The following is a 27,645-nucleotide window of genomic DNA, read 5'->3' on the forward strand; positions in this document are numbered from 1 at the left end:
CCTGATGGTTGAGGGTAATTGTTCCTGAACCTGGTGGTGTGGGTCCTGAGGCTCCTGTACCTCCTTCCTGATGGTTGAGGGGTAATAACTGTCCCTGACCCTGGTGGTGTGGGTCCTGAGGCTCCTGTACCTCCTTCCTGATGGTTGAGGGGGAATAACTGTTCCTGAACCTGGTGGTGTGAGTCCTGAGGCTCCTGTACCTCCTTCCTGATGGTTGAGGGGGAATAACTGTTCCTGAACCTGGTGGTGTGAGTCCTGAGGCTCCTGTACCTCCTTCCTGATGGTTGAGGGGGAATAACTGTTCCTGAACCTGGTGGTGTGAGTCCTGAGGCTCTTGTACCTCCTTCCTGATGGTTGAGGGGTAATAACTGTTACTGAACCTGGTGGTGTGTCCTGAGGCTCCTGTACCTCCTTCCTGATGGTTAAGGGTAATTATTACTGAACCTGGTGGTGTGAGTCCTGAGGCTCCTGTACCTCCTTCCTGATGGTTGAGGGGTAATAACTGTTCCTGAACCTGGTGGTGTGAGTCCTGAGGCTCCTGTACCTCCTTCCTGATGGTTGAGGGGGAATAACTGTTCCTGAACCAGGTGGTGTGAGTCCTGAGGCTCCTGTACCTCCTTCCTGATGGTTGAGGGGTAATAACTGTTCCTGAACCTGGTGGTGTGAGTCCTGAGGCTCCTGTACCTCCTTCCTGATGGTTGAGGGGTAATAACTGTCCCTGAACCTGGTGGCGAGGGTCCTGAGGCTCCTGTACCTCCTTCCTGATGGTTGAGGGGGAATAACTGTTCCTGAACCTGGTGGTGTGAGTCCTGAGGCTCCTGTACCTCCTTCCTGATGGTTGAGGGGGAATAACTGTTCCTGAACCTGGTGGTGTGAGTCCTGAGGCTCTTGTACCTCCTTCCTGATGGTTGAGGGGTAATAACTGTTACTGAACCTGGTGGTGTGTCCTGAGGCTCCTGTACCTCCTTCCTGATGGTTAAGGGTAATTATTACTGAACCTGGTGGTGTGAGTCCTGAGGCTCCTGTACCTCCTTCCTGATGGTTGAGGGGTAATAACTGTTCCTGAACCTGGTGGTGTGAGTCCTGAGGCTCCTGTACCTCCTTCCTGATGGTTGAGGGGGAATAACTGTTCCTGAACCTGGTGGTGTGAGTCCTGAGGCTCCTGTACCTCCTTCCTGATGGTTGAGGGGTAATAACTGTTCCTGAACCTGGTGGTGTGAGTCCTGAGGCTCCTGTACCTCCTTCCTGATGGTTGAGGGGTAATAACTGTCCCTGAACCTGGTGGCGAGGGTCCTGAGGCTCCTGTACCTCCTTCCTGATGGTTGAGGGGGAATAACTGTTCCTGAACCTGGTGGTGTGAGTCCTGAGGCTCCTGTACCTCCTTCCTGATGGTTGAGGGGTAATAACTGTTCCTGAACCTGGTGGTGTGAGTCCTGAGGCTCCTGTACCTCCTTCCTGATGGTTGAGGGGTAATAACTGTCCCTGAACCTGGTGGCGAGGGTCCTGAGGCTCCTGTACCTCCTTCCTGATGGTTGAGGGGGAATAACTGTTCCTGAACCTGGTGGTGTGAGTCCTGAGGCTCCTGTACCTCCTTCCTGATGGTTGAGGGGTAATAACTGTTACTGAACCTGGTGGTGTGTCCTGAGGCTCCTGTACCTCCTTCCTGATGGTTAAGGGTAATTATTACTGAACCTGGTGGTGTGAGTCCTGAGGCTCCCGTACCTCCTTCCTGGTGGTTGAGGGGGAATAACTGTCCCTGAACCTGGTGGTGAGTCCTGAGGCTCCTGTACCTCCTTCCTGATGGTTGAGGGGGAATAACTGTTCCTGAACCTGGTGGTGTGAGTCCTGAGGCTCCTGTACCTCCTTCCTGATGGTTGAGGGGGAATAACTGTTCCTGAACCTGGTGGTGTGAGTCCTGAGGCTCCTGTACCTCCTTCCTGATGGTTGAGGGGGAATAACTGTTCCTGAACCTGGTGGTGTGAGTCCTGAGGCTCCTGTACCTCCTTCCTGATGGTTGTGGGGGAATAACTGTTCCTGAACCTGGTGGTGTGAGTCCTGAGGCTCCTGTACCTCCTTCCTGATGGTTGAGGGGTAATGACTGTTCCTGAACGTGGTGGTGTGAGTCCTGAGGCTCCTGTACCTCCTTCCTGATGGTTGAGGGGTAATAACTGTTCCTGAACCTGGTGGTGTGAGTCCTGAGGCTCCTGTACCTCCTTCCTGATGGTTGAGGGGTAATAACTGTCCCTGAACCTGGTGGTGAGGGTCCTGAGGCTCCTGTACCTCCTTCCTGATGGTTGAGGGGTAATAACTGTTCCTGAACCTGGTGGTGTGAGTCCTGAGGCTCCTGTACCTCCTTCCTGATGGTTGAGGGGGAATAACTGTTCCTGAACCTGGTGGTGTGAGTCCTGAGGCTCCTGTACCTCCTTCCTGATGGTTGAGGGGTAATAACTGTTCCTGAACCTGGTGGTGTGAGTCCTGAGGCTCCTGTACCTCCTTCCTGATGGTTGAGGGGTAATAACTGTCCCTGAACCTGGTGGCGAGGGTCCTGAGGCTCCTGTACCTCCTTCCTGATGGTTGAGAGGGAATAACTGTCCCTGAACCTGGTGGTGTGAGTCCTGAGGCTCCTGTACCTCCTTCCTGATGGTTGAGGGGTAATAACTGTTCCTGAACCTGGTGGTGTGAGTCCTGAGGCTCCTGTACCTCCTTCCTGATGGTTGAGGGGTAATAACTGTCCCTGAACCTGGTGGTGAGGGTCCTGAGGCTCCTGTACCTCCTTCCTGACGGTTGAGGGGTAATAACAGTTCCTGAACCTGGTGGTGTGGGTCCTGAGGTTCCTGTACCTCCTTCCTGATGGTTGAGGGGTAATAACTGTCCCTGAACCTGGTGGTGTGGGTCCTGAGGTTCCTGTACCTCCTTCCTGATGGTTGAGGGGTAATAACTGTTCCTGAACCTGGTGGTGTGATTCCTGAGGCTCCTGTACCTCCTTCCTGATGGTTGAGGGTAATTGTTCCTGAACCTGGTGGTGTGGGTCCTGAGGCTCCTGTACCTCCTTCCTGATGGTTGAGGGGTAATAACTGTTCCTGAACCTGGTGGTGAGTGGCCTGGGGCTCTTGTACCTCCTTCCTGATGGTTGAGGGGTAATAACTGTTCCTGAACCTGGTGGTGTGAGTCCTGAGGCTCCTGTACCTCCTTCCTGATGGTTGAGGGGTAATAACTGTCCCTGAACCTGGTGGTGAGGGTCCTGAGGCTCCTGTACCTCCTTCCTGACGGTTGTGGGGTAATAACAGTTCCTGAACCTGGTGGTGTGGGTCCTGAGGTTCCTGTACCTCCTTCCTGATGGTTGAGGGGTAATAACTGTCCCTGAACCTGGTGGTGTGGGTCCTGAGGCTCCTGTACCTCCTTCCTGATGGTTGAGGGGTAATAACTGTTCCTGAACCTGGTGGTGAGTGGCCTGGGGCTCTTGTACCTCCTTCCTGATGGTTGAGGGGTAATAACTGTCCCTGAACATGGTGGTGTGAGTGGCCTGGGGCTCTTGTACCTCCTTCCTGATGGTTAAGAGTAATTGTTCCTGAACCTGGTGGTGTGAGTCCTGAGGCTCCTGTAGCTCCTTCCTGATGGTTGAGGGTAATTGTTCCTGAACATGGTGGTGTGGGTCCTGAGGCTCCTGTACCTCCTTCCTGATGGTTGAGGGTAATTGTTCCTGAACCTGGTGGTGTGGGTACTGAGGCTCCTGTACCTCCTTCCTGATGGTTGAGGGGTAATAACTGTTCCTGAACCTGGTGGTGTGGGTCCTGGGGCTCCCGTACCTCCCACCAGATGGCAGCAGTGGGAAAGGAGCCTGGCCTGGGTGGTGGGGATCTTTGATGAGGGATGCTGGATTTCCACGACAGTGTTTGATGTAGATGTGCTCCATGGTTGGGAGGTCTTTACCCGTGATGTACTGGGCTGACTCCACTTCCTTCTGTTGGACTTTCCTGCTCGAAGGTACTGGTGTTCTCATACAGGCCGGAACACAGCCAGTCAGCACCCTCTCCACCAAACACACCGTTAGAAGTTTGTCAAAGTTTCTGATGTCGTGCCGAACCTCCGCCGACTCCTGAGGAAGGAGAGGGGCTGCTGTGCCTTTTTTTGCAGTAATATTTATATGATGGGCCTGGGGCAGGACCTCTGAGACAGTGACGCCCAGGAATTTAAAGTTACCGACCCTCCGACGGTTACTCCGCGGGCCAGGCAGGTGCGATGCAAAAGAGTTTCGCAGGGCTGGAAGGAAAAAAGGATGCGACGTCTGAGTAAGAGGGTGGGGGGGGGAGTGGAGGAGTGAATGGACGACAGCGGAACGCAAAAAGAGATTCCTTGAGCCGGCGTCGGTATTGCGTCGGGCAGGGGTGGGGATTGAACCTGCAACCCGCTGAGGTGGGGGCAGCCCGTGGGACGTGGCCCTGACGCCGGTCCGTCAAACGCTGCCCACGCCACTCACAGAGACCTGCCCCCATCCGTCAATCGATACCCTAACCCTGAGCTATCAGGACCCCCCATCTTCGTTTTTTCCCTGTCCTGCAGGACGAGGGGGATGAGGGTAAATACCTCATCCTGTGGAGGAGGGAGCCTCAGGGGAGGGCCATTCTGCCCATCCGCCCCGGGGCAAACCCTCTGAGGGAACAGCAGTCCACAAGGCTGGGGATTTATTCCCTGGAGCGCCGGAGAGCGACGGATGTTCATAATCATGATCTGCGTAGATCTGCTGAAGATCACATACCCTTTTTGCCCCAGGCAGGGCTGGGGGGCATGAAGAATGAGGGAGCGCAGGGTTAAGGCGGCAGGGGAGATTGAACTGGGACCCGGGGAACAACTCCTTTCACACGGAGGCTGGTCCGTACACGGTCGGAGCTGCCAGAGGAAGTGGTTGAGGGATTCGGGCGAAACAAGGGCGAGTGGGACCACAAATGGCCGAAATGTCCGATCCCATTGTAAACCATGGACTGGTTTCCTCTCACCCCCCTCACGTTGCACTGAGAATAACTCTCCGGCGTCGCTGGGATTAGCGGGACGTGATGAGGAGATGTCGCACAGAAACAGACCTTTCGGCCGGTCAAGTCCCTGCTGACCCCGACTCTCGCGTACGGGTCCGATTCTAACTTCCGGGCTCGTCAGCCCTGGTTGGCCGCTGCACACTGTCACTCACGGAGCCCCGCCCCCCCGGGTCACCTAGGGAACAGCCGCTGGGACACGCGCCCCCTTCCCTCCGACGTCAGCCACGCGCCCCCCGGCACGTGCGGCGACGCTTCAAACCGTTGAAAGCCTCCCCGCGGGCCGGTCGCCAGCTCTCGCCGAATTCCTGTTGGTGGAGGCTGACGTCAATCAAACAGCTGCGACAAATGAGAGAGCGAGTGGGTGGGGACACCGCCGGGGGGGGGGGTGAGGGAATGCAGAGCGCATGCGCGGCCGGCTTGACAGCGCGGGAAAGGGAATTTGAGGGAAGGGAGGTTTTGAGGGAGAAGGAAGTTTGAAGGAGTGACGGCAGGTTTTGAGGTCGCGGGAGAGTTTGAGGGGCACGGAGGTTTTGAGGTTGCGGGACAGTTTGAGGGGCACGGAGGTTTTGAGGTTGCGGGAGAGTTTGAGGGGCACGGAGGTTTTGAGGTCGCGGGAGAGTTTGAGGGGCACGGAGGTTTTGAGGTTGCGGGACAGTTTGAGGGGCACGGAGGCTTTGAGGTTGCGGGACAGTTTGAGGGGCACGGAGGTTTTGAGGGAGAAGGAAGTTTGAAGGAGTGACGGCAGGTTTTGAGGTCGCGGGAGAGTTTGAGGGGCACGGAGGTTTTGAGGTTGCGGGACAGTTTGAGGGGCACGGAGGTTTTGAGGTTGCGGGACAGTTTGAGGGGCACGGAGGTTTTGAGGTCGCGGGAGAGTTTGAGGGGCACGGAGGTTTAGAGGTTGCGGGACAGTTTGAGGGGCACGGAGGCTTTGAGGTTGCGGGACAGTTTGAGGGGCACGGAGGTTTTGAGGTTGCGGGACAGTTTGAGGGGCACGGAGGTTTTGAGGTTGCGGGACAGTTTGAGGGGCACGGAGGTTTTGAGGTTGCGGGAGAGTTTGAGGGGCACGGAGGTTTTGAGGTCGCGGGAGAGTTTGAGGGGCACGGAGGTTTTGAGGTTGCGGGACAGTTTGAGGGGCACGGAGGCTTTGAGGTTGCGGGACAGTTTGAGGGGCACGGAGGTTTTGAGGTTGCGGGACAGTTTGAGGGGCACGGAGGTTTTGAGGTCGCGGGACAGTTTGAGGGGCACGGAGGTTTTGAGGTTGCGGGACAGTTTGAGGGGCACGGAGGTTTTGAGGTCGCGGGACAGTTTGAGGGGCACGGAGGTTTTGAGGTTGCGGGACAGTTTGAGGGGCACGGAGGTTTTGAGGTTGCGGGACAGTTTGAGGGGCACGGAGGTTTTGAGGTCGCGGGACAGTTTGAGGGGCACGGAGGTTTTGAGGTTGCGGGACAGTTTGAGGGGCACGGAGGTTTTGAGGTCGCGGGACAGTTTGAGGGGCACGGAGGTTTTGAGGTTGCGGGAGAGTTTGAGGGGCACGGAGGTTTTGAGGTCGCGGGAGAGTTTGAGGGGCACGGAAGTTTTGAGGTCGCGGGACAGTTTGAGGGGCACGGAGGTTTTGAGGTTGCGGGACAGTTTGAGGGGCACGGAGGTTTTGAGTGGGTGAGAGTTTCAAGGGCAGGAAGATTTCAGGGGAGCGAGATTGCCGCAGCGGTGGGATTGAGGGAGTGGGAGATTTTGAGGGATGTGGATATTTGGAGGGAGTGAGAGACTTTGAGGGATGTGGATATTTGGAGGGAGTGAGAGACTTTGAGGGATGGGGCGGTTTTGAGGGAGTGCGTTGAAGGAGGAGGAGGGTTTGGGGGTGTGCAATACTTTGAGGAGTGGGGATGTTTTGGCAGAGTTTGAGGGACGGGGAGGTTTTGTGGGGATTACCAGTTTGAGGCACGAGGAAGGTTTGGGGGAGTGAGGGACTGAAGGACGGAGAAGCTTTGGGTGAGACTGAGGGATGGGGAGGTTTTGTGGGGATTACAAGTTTGAGGCACGAGGAAGGTTTGGGGGAGTGAGGGACTGAAGGAAGGAGAAGCTTTGGGCGAGACTGAGGGACAGGGAGGTTTTGTGGGTATTACCAGTTTGAGGCACGAGGAAGGTTTGGGGGAGTGAGGGACTGAAGGACGGAGAAGCTTTGGGCGAGACTGAGGGACGGGGAGGTTTTATGGGGATTACAAGTTTGAGGCACGAGGAAGGTTTGGGGGAGTGAGGGACTGAAGGACGGAGAAGCTTTGGGTGAGACTGAGGAATGGGGAGGTTATGGCAGAGATTGAGAGACGGGGAGTTTTGGGGAGTGAGAGTTTGAGGGACAGAAAGTGTTTGGGGGAGTGATTGAGGGACGAGGAGATTTTGGGGAAGTGAGAGAGTTTGAAGAATGGGAAGGTTTTGGCAGAGTTTGGGACGGGGATGTTTGGGGGGGAGTGAGTTTCAGGGAGAGGAAAGTTTTGAGGGAGTGAGAGGGATGGATACAATAGGGGCTTTTAAGAGACTTTTGGATAGGTACATGGAGGTTAGAAAAATAGAGGGCTATGGGTAAGCCTAGTAATTTCTAAGATAGGGACATGTTCGGCACAACTTTATGGGCCGAAGGGCCTGTATTGTGCTGTAGGTTTTCTATGTTTCTATGAGAGGTTTTGGGGGAGTAAAGGACTTTGAGGAAAGTGGAGGTTTTGAGGGAGGCAATACTTTGTGGGAGAGGACTGTTTTGAAGGAGTGAGAGAATTTGAGGGACAGGAACTTTTGAGGGAGTGAGAACTTCAGGCACAGGAAGATTTAGATGGAGGGTTTGAGGGAAGAGTGGGTTTGAGGGATGGGGTGGTATTGAGGGAGTAGTCGTTTTTGAGGTGGTGAGAGTTTGTGGTTGAGGGAGTGAGTTTGATGGAGGGGTTGGTTCTAAGAGAGTGAGAAAGTTGTGGGGAGAGGAGTTGTTGAAGTGAAAAATTGAGGGAACAGTAGGATTGAGAGAGGAGGTTTTGAGTGAGACAGGTTGAGGGAGGAGTGAGGTTTTGAGGGAGTGAATGTCAAAGAGACGGGAAGGTTTTGAGGGAGAGAGTTTCAGGGGAGAAGGGCATTCAATGGAGAGATTTTGAGGGGGAGCTTTTGATGGAGTGAGAGAATTTGAAGGAGAGAGTGTGGGGGAAGAGAGGGACCCTGGGGTCCATGTCCATAGATCCCTCAGAGTGGCCGCACAGGTTGACAGGGTCGTTTAGAGGACGTGTGGTGTGCTGTCTGCATTAGCCAGGGGATTGAGTTCACGAGCCGGGGGGTAGTGTTACAGCTCGATAACAACCTGGTTCGACCACACTCGGAGTATTGTGTTCAGTTCTGGTCACCTCATTGTGGAGAGGATGTGGGAGCTTCAGAGAGGGTGCAGGGGAGATTCACCAGGGTGCTGCCTCGATTAGAGAGCGTGTCTTGTGAGGAGAGGTTCAGTGAGTTAGGACTTCTCTCTCTGGAGGATGAGAGGTGACTTGATCGAGGTGTGTAGGATTATGAGTGTCACAGATGGAGGGGACAGTCAGAGCCTTTTCCCCAGGGTGGCAATGGCCAATATTTGAGGACATCTGTTGGAGGAGAGTTTCGGGGAGATTTCGGTCTGGTTATTTTACAGAGAGACCGTTCGGTGCTGGGACTGCACTGCTGGGTGGTGGGAGAGGATGATACAATTGGGGCATTTAAGGGAATCTCAGATCGACACATGGGTGGAAGAGAAATGGACAGTTATGGGCTGTGTAGGAGGGAAGGTTCATACAGGTCAGCACCACATTGTGGGCCGAATGGCCTGTACAGTGCTGTACCATTTGATGTTCACTGTGAGGCTTGGGTAGCTGTGACTGGTGGGATACTGAGGGATCGGTGCTGGAGATCCCGGTCGTTCACTCTGTTTCCCTGTGGATGCTGAAGATTTCCAGCAGCCCTCCTTTTGAATTAAACCTAAATCTTGTGCCTGGTTCCTCTCCCCACAGACACTGTCCAGTCTGAGAGTTTCCAGCACCCGATGTCGTTATTTCAGACCTGAATCGTTCTCTCTGTGTCTCTGTTCACAGACACTGTCCAGTCTGAGAGTTTCCAGCACCCGAAGTCGTTATTTCAGACCTGAATCGTTCTCTCTGTGTCTCTGTTCACAGACACTGTCCAGTCTGAGAGTTTCCAGCACCCGAAGTCGTTATTTCAGACCTGAATCGTTCTCTCTGTGTCTCTGTTCACAGACACTGTCCAGTCTGAGAGTTTCCAGCACCCGATGTCGTTATTTCAGACCTGAATCGTTCTCTCTGTGTCTCTGTTCACAGACACTGTCCAGTCTGAGAGTTTCCAGCACCCGATGTCGTTATTTCAGACCTGAATCGTTCTCTCTGTGTCTCTGTTCACAGACACTGTCCAGTCTGAGAGTTTCCAGCACCCGGTGTCGTTATTTCAGACCTGAATCGTTCTCTCTGCGTCTCTGTTCACAGACACTGTCCAGTCTGAGAGTTTCCAGCACCCAATGTCGTTATATCAGACCTGAATCGTTCTCTCTGTGTCTCTGTTCACAGACACTGTCCAGTCTGAGAGTTTCCAGCACCCAATGTCGTTATATCAGACCTGAATCGTTCTCTCTGTGTCTCTGTTCACAGACACTGTCCAGTCTGAGAGTTTCCAGCACCCGATGTCATTATTTCAGACCTTATACGGTCATGGGCAGAACGTGGAGACTCCACACACACAGCACCTGATATCAGGATGGAACCCACGTCCCCAGAGTGTGCGGCATGACTGGAGGTGTTTTTATCAGAGGAATTGGTGTATCTCGGGATGGTATGAAGGACCACGTGGTCCCCAGTTAATTCCAATAACCCCTGGAGATGTTCACTGGGCTTCAGGTGACCTCTCAGTAAATCAGAGTTAGTTCAGCCGCTGCACCGTCCACCGTCCCGGACAGTCGTTCACCAGCTTCCCTGTCAGCCAGATAAACCGGCTTGGTGGATCGGCCCAGTGTGGTGGAACCGACTGATGATGGGTCTGTCTGGGTGGTGTTGGGAATCTGACCCAGTGTGTCTGCTGTCTGGGATGGGTGAAGGTCACGGGGACAGACAGAAGGGAACCATTTCCTCCTGTGGCCCAGACCAGAAGAAGGGAGAGCGAGACCTTCTATTGGAGACGGGCTGTACAGGGGTGAAGACAGGAAACTGAGCACTGGAGATCAGGGTTGCTTTCACCGAAAAGCCCATCCTGTCACACCCAGTCCTGGTTTCAGCACGGCTGGATCTCAGCAATCCCTCCTGTATCTGGCACCTTATCATCTCCACATCCCCTGTTTAATTGCATGGTTTGCTTTGAAAAGCACTGATCCTATTGAAACCATCATTTACCAGAATTGATCTCAGACTGTTTCCCCACCCTTTCCCTCCAGTCATTAAGATGTCCCATACTTGGAATTCCTGTTGCATTCAGCCAATATCTTATGTTGTGTGCATCACGGCTCCTGGGGTCCTTGCAGTGCAAAAACAGTTGTGTCTAACGTTCCTGCCCTGGGTGTTGTTATGTGGACAATCTTGTTCTGCAGGTATTCAGCAGATCTCCGAAAGGGAAAGTATTTTGAACCGGGGACTACTGGGTCGGGACAGGCATCCAGTGAACAGGCTGAAGGTTTATTCCAGGAGGTAGTTTGTGCCCTCTGCCTTGATTTCTTCACCACTCCGGGTAGTTGCGTCCTGGCAAGTCAGGCGGAGAAGGCTGAAGAATTGAACCTGAATTGGAACAAGATGGAGATGAGATCTCAGTGTGAGAAACATCGGGAGGAACTGAAGCTGTTTTGTGACACGGACAAGCAACTGGTCTGTGTGATTTGTAGAGACGCGAGAGAACACAGGTCTCACAGCTTCATGCCGATTGAAGAAGCTGTTGAGATTTACAAGGTAAATACAAACAGACTTTGATCTGTTGGAAATTTACAGTAATCTTATTTTACTGACATTTTCCTCTCGAACCCAATCCCAGTGTCAAGTTAAATCGTCGTTCGAATCTCTGACAGGGAAGAAATCTGCCATCCAGGAGATGGAACAGCGACAGAAACAGAAGATTTCTGGAGTGAGGGTGAGATGTGTTTCCAGTTTTCCGGGTCTGTGTGGGTTAATTCTCTTTATTGCCGGGTAACATCAGCCACCACCTTTCATTTGACAGGAACAGTCACACAGTCTGCAGGCCAACGTCACATCTGAATTTGCTAAAATACACCAGGTTCTGGCTGAGAGAGAGCAGCGCCTACTGAGTGATCTCAGGGCAGAGGAGGAGAAGATTCTGAACACCATGGAGAAAAATCTTCAGGAGATTGAAGAGAATTTAACCTCTGTAGAGGAGAAACTCTCCAAGTTACAGGAATGGATGAATGAGGAAGACAGTGCGACGTTTCTGAAGGTGAGGGATTGTTGTTGAGTGAAAGCCCACAGTCTGTTCTGGAACAGACCTGCTCTTGTCACCAAACTAATAGATCAAGAGTCTCTCTGGTCTTCCCCGGGATTGAGCTGCTGGAACCTGCACTTTGTGCAGCCTAAGTGTAATGTTCCCCTGAACCTCGCGTTAAAATCCATTCGCCGTCCCTCGCAGTGAGAACGTGGATGTTCAGTCCCAGTCAATTCAGATCTGTGTTTTATTTATTACAGGAGGAGTTGTGTCAGGACAGGAGGTAGGACAGACCCTTTACTGAAACTCTGCACCGTTTGGTAAAAACATCTCAGGTAATAGTTCCGGTGACTTTATAACCCACTGTTTGATTTTACAGGGTTAGTGAGGAAGCTCCGACATTGTCTGTAACAGAAGGTGCCGTAACCATCGGAGAATTCAGGGACACGATATTGAGAGGGATGTTTGATGCCATGAAGCAAGGTAGAGTTTGCATCAATTCCTGTGTTCTGGTTTGTTATAAAAGTGAAGTTACATGGACTGAAGTTAAAGGGATCCTGTAGGTAGTGGTACTTGTGCATATGACGATCAACTGGAGTGAGACTTTGAGGAATTCCAGCAATTTGTTTTTATTTTAGACAAGCAACCAGAACTCTGTGTCTATCTCTCTCTTGCTATCTCTGTCTCTATCTCTGTCTTGAAATCAATCTGTCAATCTCAATATCTCTCTCTCTCTCTCTCTCAAAATGCTGGTGGAATGCAGCAGGCCAGGCAGCGTCGATAGAAAGAAGCAATGTTGACTTTGTCGGCCCGAAACATCGACAGTGCTTCTTCCTATAGACGCTGCCTGGCCTGCTGTGTTCCACCAGCATTTTGTGTGTGTTTCTTGAATTTCCAGCGTCTGCAGATTTCCTTGTGTTTGATCTCTATCTCTCTCTCTCGCTTATCTCTCTCTCTTTCTCTTTCTCTCCTCTCTCTTCTCTCTCCTCTCTCCTCTTTCTCTCTCTCTGTCTCTCTCTCGTTCTCTCTCTCTCTCTCTCTCTCTCTCTCGCTCTCTCTCTTTCTCTTTCTCTATTTCTCTCTGTCTCTCTCTCTCTTTCTCTCCTCTCTTTTCTCTCTTTCTCTCTCTCTCTCTCTCTCTCTCCTCTCTCTCTTTCTCCCCTACTGCCCCGCCCATCTTCGATGTCTGATCTGCTGATGATTTCCAGCATCTGTCTCCGAGGGCAACACTGTCTGTAGCCCCACAACCTGCCCCCAATCCCCAGGATCTCTCTAATTCTCTGCTTCTCCCTCCAGTCTACAAGACTCTGGATGTGGAATCGGCCAGGCTGTCCATCAAGGTACCGGAGGATCTGAATGGTGTGAGAGGGACCGGGACCCAGAAGAGTCTCCCTGACACCGGGGACAGGTTAAGACCATCAGACATTCATTTATCGGTTTGATTTGGGTTGCGGTGTCACGAGAGTTAGTGCCCCTGCCTCCAGAGACCAGAGTTCAATTCCGGTCATTGGTGTCTGTGTGGGGTACAGGGAAGTGGGGAGATGGGGTATCGGGCTGATGGGATTGCTCCCCTGAGAGTAGATATAAACACCCAGATGGGAGTGTGAGAGAGAATAAGTGACAGGGGTACAGGGAAGTGGGGAGAGGGGGTATCGGGCTGATGGGTTTGATCCCCTGAGAGTAGATATAAACACCCAGATGGGAGTGTGAGAGAGAATAAGTGACAGGGGTACAGGGAAATGGGGAGAGGGGGTATCGGGCTGGTGGGATTGCTCCCCTGAGAGTAGATATAAACACCCAGATGGGAGTGTGAGAGAGAATAAGTGACAGGGGTACAGGGAAATGGGGAGAGGGGGTATCGGGCTGGTGGGATTGATCCCCTGAGAGTAGATATAAACACCCAGATGTGAGTGTGAGAGAGAATAAGTGACAGGGGTACAGGGAAGTGGGGAGATGGGGTATCGGGCTGATGGGATTGATCCCCTGAGAGTAGATATAAAGACCCAGATGGGAGTGTGAGAGAGAATAAGTGACAGGGGTACAGGGAAGTGGGGAGAGGGGGTATCGGGCTGATGGGATTGCTCCCCTGAGAGTAGATATAAAGACCCAGATGTGAGTGTGTGAGAGAATAAGTGACAGGGGTACAGGGAAGTGGGGACAGGGGGTATCGGGCTGATGGGATTGCTCCCCTGAGAGTAGATATAAACACCCAGATGGGAGTGTGAGAGAGAATAAGTGACAGGGGTACAGGGAAGTGGGGAGATGGGGTATCGGGCTGATGGGATTGATCCCCTGAGAGTAGATATAAACACCCAGATGGGAGTGTGAGAGAGAATAAGTGACGGGTACAGGGAAGTGGGGAGAGGGGGTATCGGGCTGGTGGGATTGATCCCCTGAGAGTAGATATAAACACCCAGATGTGAGTGTGAGAGAGAATAAGTGACAGGGGTACAGGGAAGTGGGGAGATGGGGTATCGGGCTGATGGGATTGCTCCCCTGAGAGTAGATATAAAGACCCAGATGTGAGTGTGTGAGAGAATAAGTGACAGGGGTACAGGGAAGTGGGGAGAGGGGGTATCGGGCTGGTGGGATTGATCCCCTGAGAGTAGATATAAACACCCAGATGGGAGTGTGAGAGAGAATAAGTGACAGGGGTACAGGGAAGTGGGGAGATGGGGTATCGGGCTGATGGGATTGATCCCCTGAGAGTAGATATAAACACCCAGATGGGAGTGTGAGAGAGAATAAGTGACAGGGGTACAGGGAATTGGGGAGAGGGGCTATCGGGCTGATGGGATTGATCCCCTGAGAGTAGATATAAACACCCAGATGGGAGTGTGAGAGAGAATAAGTGACAGGGGTACAGGGAATTGGGGAGAGGGGCTATCGGGCTGATGGGATTGCTCCCCTGAGAGTAGATATAAACACCCAGATGGGAGTGTGAGAGAGAATAAGTGACAGGGGTACAGGGAATTGGGGAGAGGGGCTATCGGGCTGATGGGATTGATCCCCTGAGAGTAGATATAAAGACCCAGATGGGAGTGTGAGAGAGAATAAGTGACGGGTACAGGGAAGTGGGGAGAGGGGGTATCGGGCTGATGGGATTGCTCCCCTGAGAGTAGATATAAAGACCCAGATGGGAGTGTGAGAGAGAATAAGTGACAGGGGTACAGGGAAGTGGGGAGAGGGGGTATCGGGCTGATGGGATTGATCCCCTGAGAGTAGATATAAAGACCCAGATGGGAGTGTGAGAGAGAATAAGTGACAGGGGTACAGGGAAGTGGGGAGAGGGGGTATTGGGCTGATGGGATTGCTCCCCTGAGAGTAGATATAAACACCCAGATGGGAGTGTGAGAGAGAATAAGTGACAGGGGTACAGGGAAGTGGGGAGAGGGGGTATCGGGCTGATGGGATTGCTCCCCTGAGAGTAGATATAAAGACCCAGATGGGAGTGTGAGAGAGAATAAGTGACAGGGGTACAGGGAAGTGGGGAGAGGGGGTATCGGGCTGGTGGGATTGCTCCCCTGAGAGTAGATATAAACACCCAGATGGGAGTGTGAGAGAGAATAAGTGACAGGGGTACAGGGAAGTGGGGAGAGGGGGTATCGGGCTGGTGGGATTGCTCCCCTGAGAGTAGATATAAACACCCAGATGGGAGTGTGAGAGAGAATAAGTGACAGGGGTACAGGGAAGTGGGGAGAGGGGGTATCGGGCTGATGGGATTGCTCCCCTGAGAGTAGATATAAACACCCAGATGGGAGTGTGAGAGAGAATAAGTGACAGGGGTACAGGGAAATGGGGAGAGGGGGTATCGGGCTGATGGGATTGATCCCCTGAGAGTAGATATAAACACCCAGATGAGAGTGTGAGAGAATAAGTGACGGGTACAGGGAAGTGGGGAGAGGGAGTATCGGGCTGATGGGATTGATCCCCTGAGAGTAGATATAAACACCCAGATGGGAGTGTGAGAGAGAATAAGTGACGGGTACAGGGAAGTGGGGAGAGGGGGTATCGGGCTGATGGGATTGATCCCCTGAGAGTAGATATAAACACCCAGATGGGAGTGTGAGAGAGAATAAGTGACAGGGGTACAGGGAAGTGGGGAGTGGGGGTATCGGGCTGATGGGATTGATCCCCTGAGAGTAGATATAAACACCCAGATGGGAGTGTGAGAGAGAATAAGTGACAGGGGTACAGGGAAGTGGGGAGTGGGGGTATCGGGCTGATGGGATTGATCCCCTGAGAGTAGATATAAACACCCAGATGGGAGTGTGAGAGAGAATAAGTGACAGGGGTACAGGGAAGTGGGGAGAGGGGGTATCGGGCTGATGGGATTGCTCCCCTGAGAGTAGATATAAAGACCCAGATGGGAGTGTGAGAGAGAATAAGTGACAGGGGTACAGGGAAGTGGGGAGAGGGGGTATCGGGCTGATGGGATTGATCCCCTGAGAGTAGATATAAACACCCAGATGGGAGTGTGAGAGAGAATAAGTGACAGGGGTACAGGGAAGTGGGGAGAGGGGGTATCGGGCTGATGGGATTGATCCCCTGAGAGTAGATATAAACACCCAGATGTGAGTGTGAGAGAATAAGTGACAGGGGTACAGGAAAGTGGGGAGAGGGGGTATCGGGCTGATGGGATTGATCCCCTGAGAGTAGATATAAAGACCCAGATGGGAGTGTGAGAGAGAATAAGTGACAGGGGTACAGGGAAGTGGGGAGATGGGGTATCGGGCTGATGGGATTGATCCCCTGAGAGTAGATATAAAGACCCAGATGGGAGTGTGAGAGAGAATAAGTGACGGGTACAGGGAAGTGGGGAGAGGGGGTATCGGGCTGATGGGATTGCTCCCCTGAGAGTAGATATAAACACCCAGATGTGAGTGTGAGAGAGAATAAGTGACAGGGGTACAGGGAAGTGGGGAGAGGGGGTATCGGGCTGATGGGATTGATCCCCTGAGAGTAGATATAAACACCCAGATGGGAGTGTGAGAGAGAATAAGTGACAGGGGTACAGGGAAGTGGGGAGAGGGGGTATCGGGCTGATGGGATTGCTCCCCTGAGAGTAGATATAAACACCCAGATGGGAGTGTGAGAGAGAATAAGTGACAGGGGTACAGGGAAATGGGGAGAGGGGGTATCGGGCTGATGGGATTGATCCCCTGAGAGTAGATATAAACACCCAGATGAGAGTGTGAGAGAGAATAAGTGACAGGGGTACAGGGAAGTGGGGAGAGGGGGTATCGGGCTGATGGGATTGCTCCCCTGAGAGTAGATATAAACACCCAGATGGGAGTGTGAGAGAGAATAAGTGACAGGGGTACAGGGAAGTGGGGAGAGGGGGTATCGGGCTGATGGGATTGATCCCCTGAGAGTAGATATAAACACCCAGATGGGAGTGTGAGAGAGAATAAGTGACAGGGGTACAGGGAAGTGGGGAGAGGGGGTATCGGGCTGATGGGATTGATCCCCTGAGAGTAGATATAAAGACCCAGATGGTAGTGTGAGAGAGAATAAGTGACAGGGGTACAGGGAAGTGGGGAGAGGGGGTATCGGGCTGATGGGATTGCTCCCCTGAGAGTAGATATAAACACCCAGATGGGAGTGTGAGAGAGAATAAGTGACAGGGGTACAGGGAAGTGGGGAGAGGGGGTATCGGGCTGATGGGATTGCTCCCCTGAGAGTAGATATAAACACCCAGATGGGAGTGTGAGAGAGAATAAGTGACAGGGGTACAGGGAAGTGGGGAGAGGGGGTATCGGGCTGATGGGATTGCTCCCCTGAGAGTAGATATAAAGACCCAGATGGGAGTGTGAGAGAGAATAAGTGACAGGGGTACAGGGAAGTGGGGAGAGGGGGTATCGGGCTGGTGGGATTGCTCCCCTGAGAGTAGATATAAACACCCAGATGGGAGTGTGAGAGAGAATAAGTGACAGGGGTACAGGGAAGTGGGGAGAGGGGGTATCGGGCTGGTGGGATTGCTCCCCTGAGAGTAGATATAAGCACCCAGATGGGAGTGTGAGAGAGAATAAGTGACAGGGGTACAGGGAAGTGGGGAGAGGGGGTATCGGGCTGATGGGATTGCTCCCCTGAGAGTAGATATAAACACCCAGATGGGAGTGTGAGAGAGAATAAGTGACAGGGGTACAGGGAAGTGGGGAGAGGGGGTATCGGGCTGATGGGATTGCTCCCCTGAGAGTAGATATAAAGACCCAGATGGGAGTGTGAGAGAGAATAAGTGACAGGGGTACAGGGAAATGGGGAGAGGGGGTATCGGGCTGATGGGATTGATCCCCTGAGAGTAGATATAAACACCCAGATGAGAGTGTGAGAGAATAAGTGACAGGGGTACAGGAAAGTGGGGAGAGGGGGTATCGGGCTGATGGGATTGATCCCCTGAGAGTAGATATAAACACCCAGATGAGAGTGTGAGAGAATAAGTGACGGGTACAGGGAAGTGGGGAGAGGGGGTATCGGGCTGATGGGATTGCTCCCCTGAGAGTAGATATAAACACCCAGATGGGAGTGTGAGAGAGAATAAGTGACAGGGGTACAGGGAAGTGGGGAGAGGGGGTATCGGGCTGATGGGATTGCTCCCCTGAGAGTAGATATAAACACCCAGATGGGAGTGTGAGAGAGAATAAGTGACAGGGGTACAGGGAAATGGGGAGAGGGGGTATCGGGCTGATGGGATTGATCCCCTGAGAGTAGATATAAACACCCAGATGAGAGTGTGAGAGAATAAGTGACGGGTACAGGGAAGTGGGGAGAGGGAGTATCGGGCTGATGGGATTGATCCCCTGAGAGTAGATATAAACACCCAGATGGGAGTGTGAGAGAGAATAAGTGACGGGTACAGGGAAGTGGGGAGAGGGGGTATCGGGCTGATGGGATTGATCCCCTGAGAGTAGATATAAACACCCAGATGGGAGTGTGAGAGAGAATAAGTGACAGGGGTACAGGGAAGTGGGGAGAGGGGGTATCGGGCTGATGGGATTGCTCCCCTGAGAGTAGATATAAAGACCCAGATGGGAGTGTGAGAGAGAATGTGACAGGGGTACAGGGAAATGGGGAGAGGGGGTATCGGGCTGATGGGATTGATCCCCTGAGAGTAGATATAAACACCCAGATGGGAGTGTGAGAGAGAATAAGTGACAGGGGTACAGGGAAGTGGGGAGAGGGGGTATCGGGCTGATGGGATTGCTCCCCTGAGAGTAGATATGAACACCCAGATGGGAGTGTGAGAGAGAATAAGTGACAGGGGTACAGGGAAGTGGGGAGAGGGGGTATCGGGCTGATGGGATTGCTCCCCTGAGAGTAGATATAAAGACCCAGATGGGAGTGTGAGAGAGAATAAGTGACAGGGGTACAGGAAAGTGGGGAGAGGGGGTATCGGGCTGATGGGATTGCTCCCCTGAGAGTAGATATAAACACCCAGATGGGAGTGTGAGAGAGAATAAGTGACAGGGGTACAGGGAAGTGGGGAGAGGGGGTATCGGGCTGATGGGATTGATCCCCTGAGAGTAGATATAAAGACCCAGATGGGAGTGTGAGAGAGAATAAGTGACAGGGGTACAGGAAAGTGGGGAGAGGGGGTATCGGGCTGATGGGATTGCTCCCCTGAGAGTAGATATAAACACCCAGATGGGAGTGTGAGAGAGAATAAGTGACAGGGGTACAGGGAAGTGGGGAGAGGGGGTATCGGGCTGATGGGATTGATCCCCTGAGAGTAGATATAAACACCCAGATGGGAGTGTGAGAGAGAATAAGTGACAGGGGTACAGGGAAGTGGGGAGAGGGGGTATCGGGCTGATGGGATTGATCCCCTGAGAGTAGATATAAACACCCAGATGTGAGTGTGAGAGAATAAGTGACAGGGGTACAGGAAAGTGGGGAGAGGGGGTATCGGGCTGATGGGATTGATCCCCTGAGAGTAGATATAAAGACCCAGATGGGAGTGTGAGAGAGAATAAGTGACAGGGGTACAGGGAAGTGGGGAGAGGGGGTATCGGGCTGATGGGATTGATCCCCTGAGAGTAGATATAAACACCCAGATGGGAGTGTGAGAGAGAATAAGTGACAGGGGTACAGGGAAGTGGGGAGAGGGGGTATCGGGCTGATGGGATTGCTCCCCTGAGAGTAGATATAAACACCCAGATGGGAGTGTGAGAGAGAATAAGTGACAGGGGTACAGGGAAGTGGGGAGAGGGGGTATCGGGCTGATGGGATTGCTCCCCTGAGAGTAGATATAAACACCCAGATGGGAGTGTGAGAGAGAATAAGTGACAGGGGTACAGGGAAATGGGGAGAGGGGGTATCGGGCTGATGGGATTGATCCCCTGAGAGTAGATATAAACACCCAGATGGGAGTGTGAGAGAGAATAAGTGACAGGGGTACAGGGAAGTGGGGAGAGGGGGTATCGGGCTGATGGGATTGCTCCCCTGAGAGTAGATATAAACACCCAGATGGGAGTGTGAGAGAGAATAAGTGACAGGGGTACAGGGAAATGGGGAGAGGGGGTATCGGGCTGATGGGATTGATCCCCTGAGAGTAGATATAAACACCCAGATGAGAGTGTGAGAGAATAAGTGACAGGGGTACAGGAAAGTGGGGAGAGGGGGTATCGGGCTGATGGGATTGATCCCCTGAGAGTAGATATAAAGACCCAGATGGTAGTGTGAGAGAGAATAAGTGACAGGGGTACAGGGAAGTGGGGAGAGGGGGTATCGGGCTGATGGGATTGCTCCCCTGAGAGTAGATATAAACACCCAGATGGGAGTGTGAGAGAGAATAAGTGACAGGGGTACAGGGAAGTGGGGAGAGGGGGTATCGGGCTGATGGGATTGATCCCCTGAGAGTAGATATAAACACCCAGATGGGAGTGTGAGAGAGAATAAGTGACAGGGGTACAGGGAAGTGGGGAGAGGGGGTATCGGGCTGATGGGATTGATCCCCTGAGAGTAGATATAAAGACCCAGATGGTAGTGTGAGAGAGAATAAGTGACAGGGGTACAGGGAAGTGGGGAGAGGGGGTATCGGGCTGATGGGATTGCTCCCCTGAGAGTAGATATAAAGACCCAGATGGTAGTGTGAGAGAGAATAAGTGACAGGGGTACAGGGAAATGGGGAGAGGGGGTATCGGGCTGATGGGATTGATCCCCTGAGAGTAGATATAAACACCCAGATGTGAGTGTGAGAGAATAAGTGACAGGGGTACAGGGAAATGGGGAGAGGGGGTATCGGGCTGATGGGATTGATCCCCTGAGAGTAGATATAAACACCCAGATGTGAGTGTGAGAGAGAATAAGTGACAGGGGTACAGGGAAATGGGGAGAGGGGGTATCGGGCTGATGGGATTGATCCCCTGAGAGTAGATATAAACACCCAGATGTGAGTGTGAGAGAATAAGTGACAGGGGTACAGGGAAGTGGGGAGAGGGGGTATCGGGCTGATGGGATTGATCCCCTGAGAGTAGATATAAAGACCCAGATGGGAGTGTGAGAGAGAATAAGTGACAGGGGTACAGGGAAGTGGGGAGATGGGGTATCGGGCTGATGGGATTGATCCCCTGAGAGTAGATATAAACACCCAGATGGGAGTGTGAGAGAGAATAAGTGACAGGGGTACAGGGAAGTGGGGAGAGTGGGTATCGGGCTAATGGGATTGATCCCCTGAGAGTAGATATAAACACCCAGATGTGAGTGTGAGAGAATAAGTGACAGGAGTACAGGGAAGTGGGGAGAGGGGGTATCGGGCTGATGGGATTGCTCCCCTGAGAGTAGATATAAAGACCCAGATGTAAGTGTGAGAGAATAAGTGACAGGGGTACAGGGAAGTGGGGAGAGGGGGTATCGGGCTGATGGGATTGATCCCCTGAGAGTAGATATAAACACCCAGATGGGAGTGTCAGAGAGAATAAGTGACAGGGGTACAGGGAAGTGGGGAGAGGGGGTATCGGGCTGATGGGATTGCTCCCCTGAGAGTAGATATAAAGACCCAGATGGGAGTGTGAGAGAGAATAAGTGACAGGGGTACAGGGAAGTGGGGAGAGGGGGTATCGGGCTGATGGGATTGCTCCCCTGAGAGTAGATATAAACACCCAGATGGGAGTGTGAGAGAGAATAAGTGACAGGGGTACAGGGAAGTGGGGAGACGGGGTATCGGGCTGATGGGATTGATCCCCTGAGAGTAGATATGAAGACCCAGATGGGAGTGTGAGAGAGAATAAGTGACAGGGGTACAGGGAAGTGGGGAGAGGGGGTATCGGGCTGATGGGATTGCTCCCCTGTGAGTAGATATAAACACCCAGATGGGAGTGTGAGAGAGAATAAGTGACAGGGGTACAGGGAAGTGGGGAGAGGGGGTATCGGGCTGGTGGGATTGATCCCCTGAGAGTAGATATAAACACCCAGATGGGAGTGTGAGAGAGAATAAGTGACAGGGGTACAGGGAAGTGGGGAGAGGGGGTATCGGGCTGGTGGGATTGATCCCTTGAGAGTAGATATAAACACCCAGATGGGAGTGTGAGAGAGAATAAGTGACAGGAGTACAGGGAAGTGGGGAGAGTGGGTATCGGGCTGATGGGATTGCTCCCCTGTGAGTAGATATAAACACCCAGATGGGAGTGTGAGAGAGAATAAGTGACAGGGGTACAGGGAAGTGGGGAGAGGGGGTATCGGGCTGATGGGATTGCTCCCCTGAGAGTAGGTATAAACACCCAGATGTGAGTGTGAGAGAATAAGTGACGGGTACAGGGAAGTGGGGAGAGGGGGTATCGGGCTGATGGGATTGCTCCCCTGAGAGTAGATATAAACACCCAGATGCGAGTGTGAGAGAGAATAAGTGACAGGGGTACAGGGAAGTGGGGAGAGGGGGTATCGGGCTGATGGGATTGCTCCCCTGAGAGTAGATATAAACACCCAGATGGGAGTGTGAGAGAGAATAAGTGACAGGGGTACAGGGAAGTGGGGAGAGGGGGTATCGGGCTGATGGGATTGCTCCCCTGAGAGTAGATATAAACACCCAGATGGGAGTGTGAGAGAGAATAAGTGACAGGGGTACAGGGAAGTGGGGAGAGTGGGTATCGGGCTGATGGGATTGCTCCCCTGAGAGTAGATGTAAACACCCAGATGGGAGTGTGAGAGAGAATAAGTGACAGGGGTACAGGGAAGTGGGGAGAGGGGGTATCGGGCTGATGGGATTGATCCCCTGAGAGTAGATATAAACACCCAGATGGGAGTGTGAGAGAGAATAAGTGACAGGGGTACAGGGAAGTGGGGAGATCGGGTATCGGGCTGGTGGGATTGATCCCCTGAGAGTACATATAAAGACCCAGATGGGAGTGTGAGAGAGAATAAGTGACAGGGGTACAGGGAAGTGGGGAGAGGGGGTATCGGGCTGATGGGATTGATCCCCTGAGAGTAGATATAAAGACCCAGATGGGAGTGTGAGAGAGAATAAGTGACAGGGGTACAGGGAAGTGGGGAGAGGGGGTATCGGGCTGATGGGATTGATCCCCTGAGAGTAGATATAAACACCCAGATGGGAGTGTGAGAGAGAATAAGTGACAGGGGTACAGGGAAGTGGGGAGAGGGGGTATTGGGCTGATGGGATTGCTCCCCTGAGAGTTGATATAAACACCCAGATAGGAGTGTGAGAGAGAATAAGTGACAGGGGTACAGGGAAGTGGGGAGAGGGGGTATCGGGCTGATGGGATTGCTCCCCTGAGAGTTGATATAAACACCCAGATGGGAGTGTGAGAGAGAATAAGTGACAGGGGTACAGGGAAGTGGGGAGAGGGGGTATCGGACTGGTGGGATTGCTCCCCTGAGAGTAGATATAAACACCCAGATGTGAGTGTGAGAGAGAATAAGTGACAGGGGTACAGGGAAGTGGGGAGAGGGGGTATCGGGCTGATGGGATTGCTCCCCTGAGAGTAGATATAAACACCCAGATGGGAGTGTGAGAGAGAATAAGTGACAGGGGTACAGGGAAGTGGGGAGTGGGGGTATCGGGCTGATGGGATTGATCCCCTGAGAGTAGATATAAACACCCAGATGGGAGTGTGAGAGAGAATAAGTGACAGGGGTACAGGGAAGTGGGGAGAGGGGGTATCGGGCTGATGGGATTGCTCCCCTGAGAGTAGATATAAACACCCAGATGGGAGTGTGAGAGAGAATGTGTGACAGGGGTACCGGGAAGTGGGGAGAGGGGGAATCGGGCTGATGGGATTGATCCCCTGAGAGTAGATATAAACACCCAGATGTGAGTGTGAGAGAATAAGTGACAGGGGTACAGGGAAGTGGGGAGAGGGGGTATCGGGCTGATGGGATTGATCCCCTGAGAGTAGATATAAACACCCAGATGTGAGTGTGAGAGAATAAGTGACAGGGGTACAGGGAAGTGGGGAGAGGGGGTATCGGGCTGATGGGATTGCTCCCCTGAGAGTAGATATAAAGACCCAGATGGGAGTGTGAGAGAGAATAAGTGACAGGGGTACAGGGAAGTGGGGAGAGGGGGTATCGGGCTGATGGGATTGATCCCCTGAGAGTAGATATAAAGACCCAGATGGGAGTGTGAGAGAGAATAAGTGACAGGGGTACAGGGAAGTGGGGAGTGGGGGTATCGGGCTGATGGGATGGATCCCCTGAGAGTAGATATAAAGACCCAGATGGGAGTGTGAGAGAGAATAAGTGACAGGGGTACAGGGAAGTGGGGAGAGGGGGTATCGGGCTGATGGGATTGATCCCCTGAGAGTAGATATAAACACCCAAATGGGAGTGTGAGAGAGAATAAGTGACAGGGGTACAGGGAAGTGGTAGATGGGGTATCGGGCTGATGGGATTGCTCCCCTGAGAGTAGATATAAACACCCAGATGGGAGTGTGAGAGAGAATAAGTGACAGGGGTACAGGGAAGTGGGGAGATGGGGTATCGGGCTGATGGGATTGCTCCCCTGAGAGTAGATATAAAGACTCAGATGGGAGTGTGAGAGAGAATAAGTGACAGGGGTACAGGGAAGTGGGGAGGGGGGGTATCGGGCTGATGGGATTGATCCCCTGAGAGTAGATATAAACACCCAAATGGGAGTGTGAGAGAGAATAAGTGACAGGGGTACAGGGAAGTGGGGAGAGGGGGTATCGGGCTAATGGGATTGATCCCCTGAGAGTAGATATAAACACCCAGATGTGAGTGTGAGAGAATAAGTGACAGGGGTACAGGGAAGTGGGGAGAGGGGGTATCGGGCTGATGGGATTGATCCCCTGAGAGTAGATATAAACACCCAGATGGGAGTGTGAGAGAGAATAAGTGACGGGTACAGGGAAGTGGGGAGAGGGGGTATCGGGCTGATGGGATTGCTCCCCTGAGAGTAGATATAAAGACCCAGATGTAAGTGTGAGAGAATAAGTGACAGGGGTACAGGGAAGTGGGGAGAGGGGGTATCGGGCTGATGGGATTGCTCCCCTGAGAGTAGATATAAAGACCCAGATGGGAGTGTGAGAGAGAATAAGTGACAGGGGTACAGGGAAGTGGGGAGAGGGGGTTTCGGGCTGATGGGATTGCTCCCCTGAGAGTAGATATAAAGACCCAGATGGGAGTGTGAGAGAATAAGTGACAGGGGTACAGGGAAGTGGGGAGAGGGGGTATCGGGCTGATGGGATTGATCCCCTGAGAGTAGATATAAAGACCCAGATGGGAGTGTGAGAGAATAAGTGACAGGGGTATAGGGAAGTGGGGAGAGGGGGTATCGGGCTGATGGGATTGCTCCCCTGAGAGTAGATATAAAGACCCAGATGGGAGTGTGAGAGAGAATAAGTGACAGGGGTACAGGGAAGTGGGGAGAGGGGGTTTCGGGCTGATGGGATTGATCCCCTGAGAGTAGATATAAACACCCAGATGGGAGTGTGAGAGAGAATAAGTGACAGGGGTACAGGGAAGTGGGGAGAGGGGGTATCGGGCTGATGGGATTGAACCCCTGAGAGTAGATATAAACACCCAGATGGGAGTGTGAGAGAGAATAAGTGACAGGGGTACAGGGAAGTGGGGAGAGGGGGTATCGGGCTGATGGGATTGCTCCCCTGAGAGTAGATATAAACACCCAGATGGGAGTGTGAGAGAGAATAAGTGACAGGGGTACAGGGAAGTGGGGAGAGGGGGTATCGGACTGGTGGGATTGCTCCCCTGAGAGTAGATATAAACACCCAGATGTGAGTGTGAGAGAGAATAAGTGACAGGGGTACAGGGAAGTGGGGAGAGGGGGTATCGGGCTGATGGGATTGCTCCCCTGAGAGTAGATATAAACACCCAGATGGGAGTGTGAGAGAGAATAAGTGACAGGGGTACAGGGAAGTGGGGAGTGGGGGTATCGGGCTGATGGGATTGATCCCCTGAGAGTAGATATAAAGACCCAGATGGGAGTGTGAGAGAGAATAAGTGACAGGGGTACAGGGAAGTGGGGAGAGGGGGTATCGGGCTGATGGGATTGCTCCCCTGAGAGTAGATATAAACACCCAGATGGGAGTGTGTGAGAGAATAAGTGACAGGGGTACAGGGAAATGGGGAGAGGGGGCATCGGGCTGATGGGATTGATCCCCTGAGAGTAGATATAAACACCCAGATTTGAGTGTGAGAGAATAAGTGACAGGGGTACAGGGAAGTGGGGAGAGGGGGCATCGGGCTGATGGGATTGATCCCCTGAGAGTAGATATAAACACCCAGATTTGAGTGTGAGAGAATAAGTGACAGGGGTACAGGGAAGTGGGGAGAGGGGGTATCGGGCTGATGGGATTGATCCCCTGAGAGTAGATATAAACACCCAGATGTGAGTGTGAGAGAATAAGTGACAGGGGTACAGGGAAGTGGGGAGAGGGGGTATCGGGCTGATGGGATTGCTCCCCTGAGAGTAGATATAAAGACCCAGATGGGAGTGTGAGAGAGAATAAGTGACAGGGGTACAGGGAAGTGGGGAGAGGGGGTATCGGGCTGATGGGATTGATCCCCTGAGAGTAGATATAAAGACCCAGATGGGAGTGTGAGAGAGAATAAGTGACAGGGGTACAGGGAAGTGGGGAGAGGAGGTATCGGGCTGATGGGATTGCTCCCCTGAGAGTAGATATAAAGACCCAGATGGGAGTGTGAGAGAGAATAAGTGATAGGGGTACAGGGAAGTGGGGAGAGGGGGTATCGGGCTGATGGGATTGCTCCCCTGAGAGTAGATATAAACACCCAGATGGGAGTGTGAGAGAGAATAAGTGACAGGGGTACAGGGAAATGGGGAGAGGGGGTATCGGGCTGATGGGATTGATCCCCTGAGAGTAGATATAAACACCCAGATGTGAGTGTGAGAGAATAAGTGACAGGGGTACAGGAAAGTGGTGAGATGGGGTATCGGGCTGATGGGATTGATCCCCTGAGAGTAGATATAAAGACCCAGATGGGAGTGTGAGAGAGAATGTGTGACAGGGGTACAGGGAAGTGGGGAGGAGGGGTATCGGGCTGGTGGGATTGATCCCCTGAGAGTAGATATAAACACCCAGATGTGAGTGTGAGAGACAATAAGTGACGGGGGTACAGGGAAGTGGGGAGAGGGGGTATCGGGCTGATGGGATTGATCCCCTGAGAGTAGATATAAAGACCCAGATGGGAGTGTGAGAGAGAATAAGTGACAGGTGTACAGGGAAGTGGGGAGGAGGGGTATCGGGCTGATGGGATTGATCCCCTGAGAGTAGATATAAACACCCAGATGTGAGTGTGAGAGAGAATAAGTGACAGGGGTACAGGGAAGTGGGGAGAGGGGGTATCGGGCTGATGGGATTGATCCCCTGAGAGTAGATATAAACACCCAGATGTGAGTGTGAGAGAGAATAAGTGACAGGGGTACAGGGAAGTGGGGAGAGGGGGTATCGGGCTGATGGGATTGATCCCCTGAGAGTAGATATAAACACCGAGATGGGAGTGTGAGAGAGAATAAGTGACGGGTACAGGGAAGTGGGGAGAGGGGGTATCGGGCTGATGGGATTGATCCCCTGAGAGTAGATATAAAGACCCAGATGGGAGTGTGAGAGAGAATAAGTGACAGGAGTACAGGGAAGTGGGGAGAGGGGGTATCGGGCTGGTGGGATTGCTCCCCTGAGAGTAGATATAAAGACCCAGATGGGAGTGTGAGAGAGAATGTGATGGGGGTACAGGGAAG

The 27,645-nt window shown here is 52.6% G+C and overlaps 1 protein-coding gene across 5 annotated transcripts in view; it reads left to right on the forward strand.

Annotated features, from left to right (window-relative positions):
* Nucleotides 1-10,234: 10,234 nt before the first annotated feature.
* Nucleotides 10,235-27,645, forward strand: part of LOC132389294 (ribonuclease inhibitor-like) — a 41,741-nt gene continuing 24,330 nt past the window's right edge. Inside the window, exons 1-6 of one of the 5 annotated variants that reach the window (XM_059961801.1) lie at nt 10,240-10,969; nt 11,052-11,147; nt 11,235-11,468; nt 11,714-11,736; nt 11,833-11,936; nt 12,750-12,861. In XM_059961801.1, the coding sequence (XP_059817784.1) occupies nt 10,595-10,969; nt 11,052-11,147; nt 11,235-11,468; nt 11,714-11,736; nt 11,833-11,936; nt 12,750-12,861 (944 nt within the window). In that variant the 5' untranslated portion in view covers nt 10,240-10,594. Of the gene's footprint in view, nt 10,970-11,051; nt 11,148-11,234; nt 11,469-11,713; nt 11,737-11,832; nt 11,937-12,749; nt 12,862-27,645 lie in introns of all 5 variants that reach the window. The other 4 variants (XM_059961803.1, XM_059961804.1, XM_059961805.1 and 1 more) reach the window with 4 other exon arrangements.

This window comes from Hypanus sabinus, unplaced genomic scaffold, assembly GCF_030144855.1.
Source record: "Hypanus sabinus isolate sHypSab1 unplaced genomic scaffold, sHypSab1.hap1 scaffold_528, whole genome shotgun sequence".
Classification (NCBI taxonomy): domain Eukaryota; kingdom Metazoa; phylum Chordata; class Chondrichthyes; order Myliobatiformes; family Dasyatidae; genus Hypanus; species Hypanus sabinus.